The sequence below is a fragment of the Salvelinus sp. IW2-2015 genome, unplaced genomic scaffold, assembly GCF_002910315.2.
Source record: "Salvelinus sp. IW2-2015 unplaced genomic scaffold, ASM291031v2 Un_scaffold7286, whole genome shotgun sequence".
Classification (NCBI taxonomy): Eukaryota; Metazoa; Chordata; class Actinopteri; order Salmoniformes; family Salmonidae; genus Salvelinus; species Salvelinus sp. IW2-2015.
Window position 1 is genome coordinate 26991 of NW_019948546.1, and position 1281 is coordinate 28271.

General features: G+C 46.5%; 1 protein-coding gene across 1 annotated transcript in view; it reads right to left on the bottom strand.

The window, feature by feature from the left end:
- Positions 1 to 414, bottom strand: part of LOC112079228 (zinc finger protein 135-like) — a 4312-nt gene extending 3898 nt beyond the window's left edge. The window contains exon 1 of the mRNA XM_070442259.1: positions 360 to 414. Coding sequence (XP_070298360.1) covers positions 360 to 414 — 55 coding nt within the window. The remainder of the gene's footprint in view (positions 1 to 359) is intronic.
- Between the last annotated feature and the right edge of the window lie 867 nt (positions 415 to 1281).

The following is a 1281-nucleotide window of genomic DNA, read 5'->3' on the forward strand; positions in this document are numbered from 1 at the left end:
AAGTCGCTCTGGATAAGAGCGTCTGCCAAAGACTGGAAATGTAAATGTCTACAGTAAGAATGTAGTGTGCTGGTTATAGTAGTGTAGTGTCTGCATAGGTAATGCTTAGTGACTGGTCATAGTAGTGTAGTGTCTACAGTAGTAGTGGTAGTGACTGGTAAGAATTTAGGTTGTGACCTCCATTTTAACGCCCGAAACAGGTGAAAGTTGGATTGCGTCTCTACTTTGAACGTTCAAAGTTAGGCGGTTATTGCTATGTAAATGAGCACATTTATATAGTATAGTTGAATAATGGTTTCAAGTTAGGTAACAGTATAACTTTCGTCCGTCCCCTCGCCCAACGACCGCTCGGCGCGAACCAGGGTCCCTCTGCACACAATCAACAACAGTCACCACGAAGCCGTCGTTACCCATCGCCTCCACAAAAAGCGCCGGCCTGGCAGCAGCAAGGGGAACCACTACTTCTAGGTTTCAGAGCAAGTGGACGTCACCGACTGAAAGGCTGCTAGCGCGCACCACCGCTAATAGCTAGCCATTTCACATCCGTGTACATAGGATAGCTTTAAAAACATGTGAACATTGGTTTGTGTTTTGTAGCGTGTACTTGTGTGCTCAGTACTTTCAGATATTCTGTAGTCAGTAGTTGTGTCTGTTAGTAGTTGGTCTGTGGTATCCATTAGTTGTGGTCTGTGGTAGTCAGTAGTTGTGCGTCTGTGGTAGTCAGTTAGTTTGCTTGGTTAGTCCGTAGTTGTGCGTCTGTGGTAGTCCGTAAATAGTTTGGTCTGTGGAGTCCTAGTTGTTGGTCGTGTGGAGCCCGCAGTTGTGCGTCTGTGGTGGTCCGTAGTTGTGGTCTGTGGTAGTCCGCTAGTTGTGGTCGTGCGTACTCCTAGTGTGGCTCTGGGATCCGCAGTGTGCGTCTGTTTCCGTAGTTGTGGTCTGTGGTGGTTCCGTAGTGTGGTCTGTGTCTCAGGTCTCAGTTCAGCCTAATGGAATTACCTCCATGTTTGAGGATATAGTGTTTATTTTTACAATTACATTCGTTTACAAACAAAGGAGTAAAACAAGCTTATATTTTAGTTTCTGATGGGGTACGACAGTTGAACTAAAGTTCAGTGCGACATTTATAAGTATATTCTCCAGAATCAATGGCAGCCCAGAGCTCGCAAGCCCAGAATCAAAATGGCGTAGCTCCAAGCCCAGAAATCAATGGCAAGCCCAGAGCCCAAGGCCCAAATCAATGGCGCAGCCCAGAGCTCCAAGCCCAGAAATCAATGACGAGCT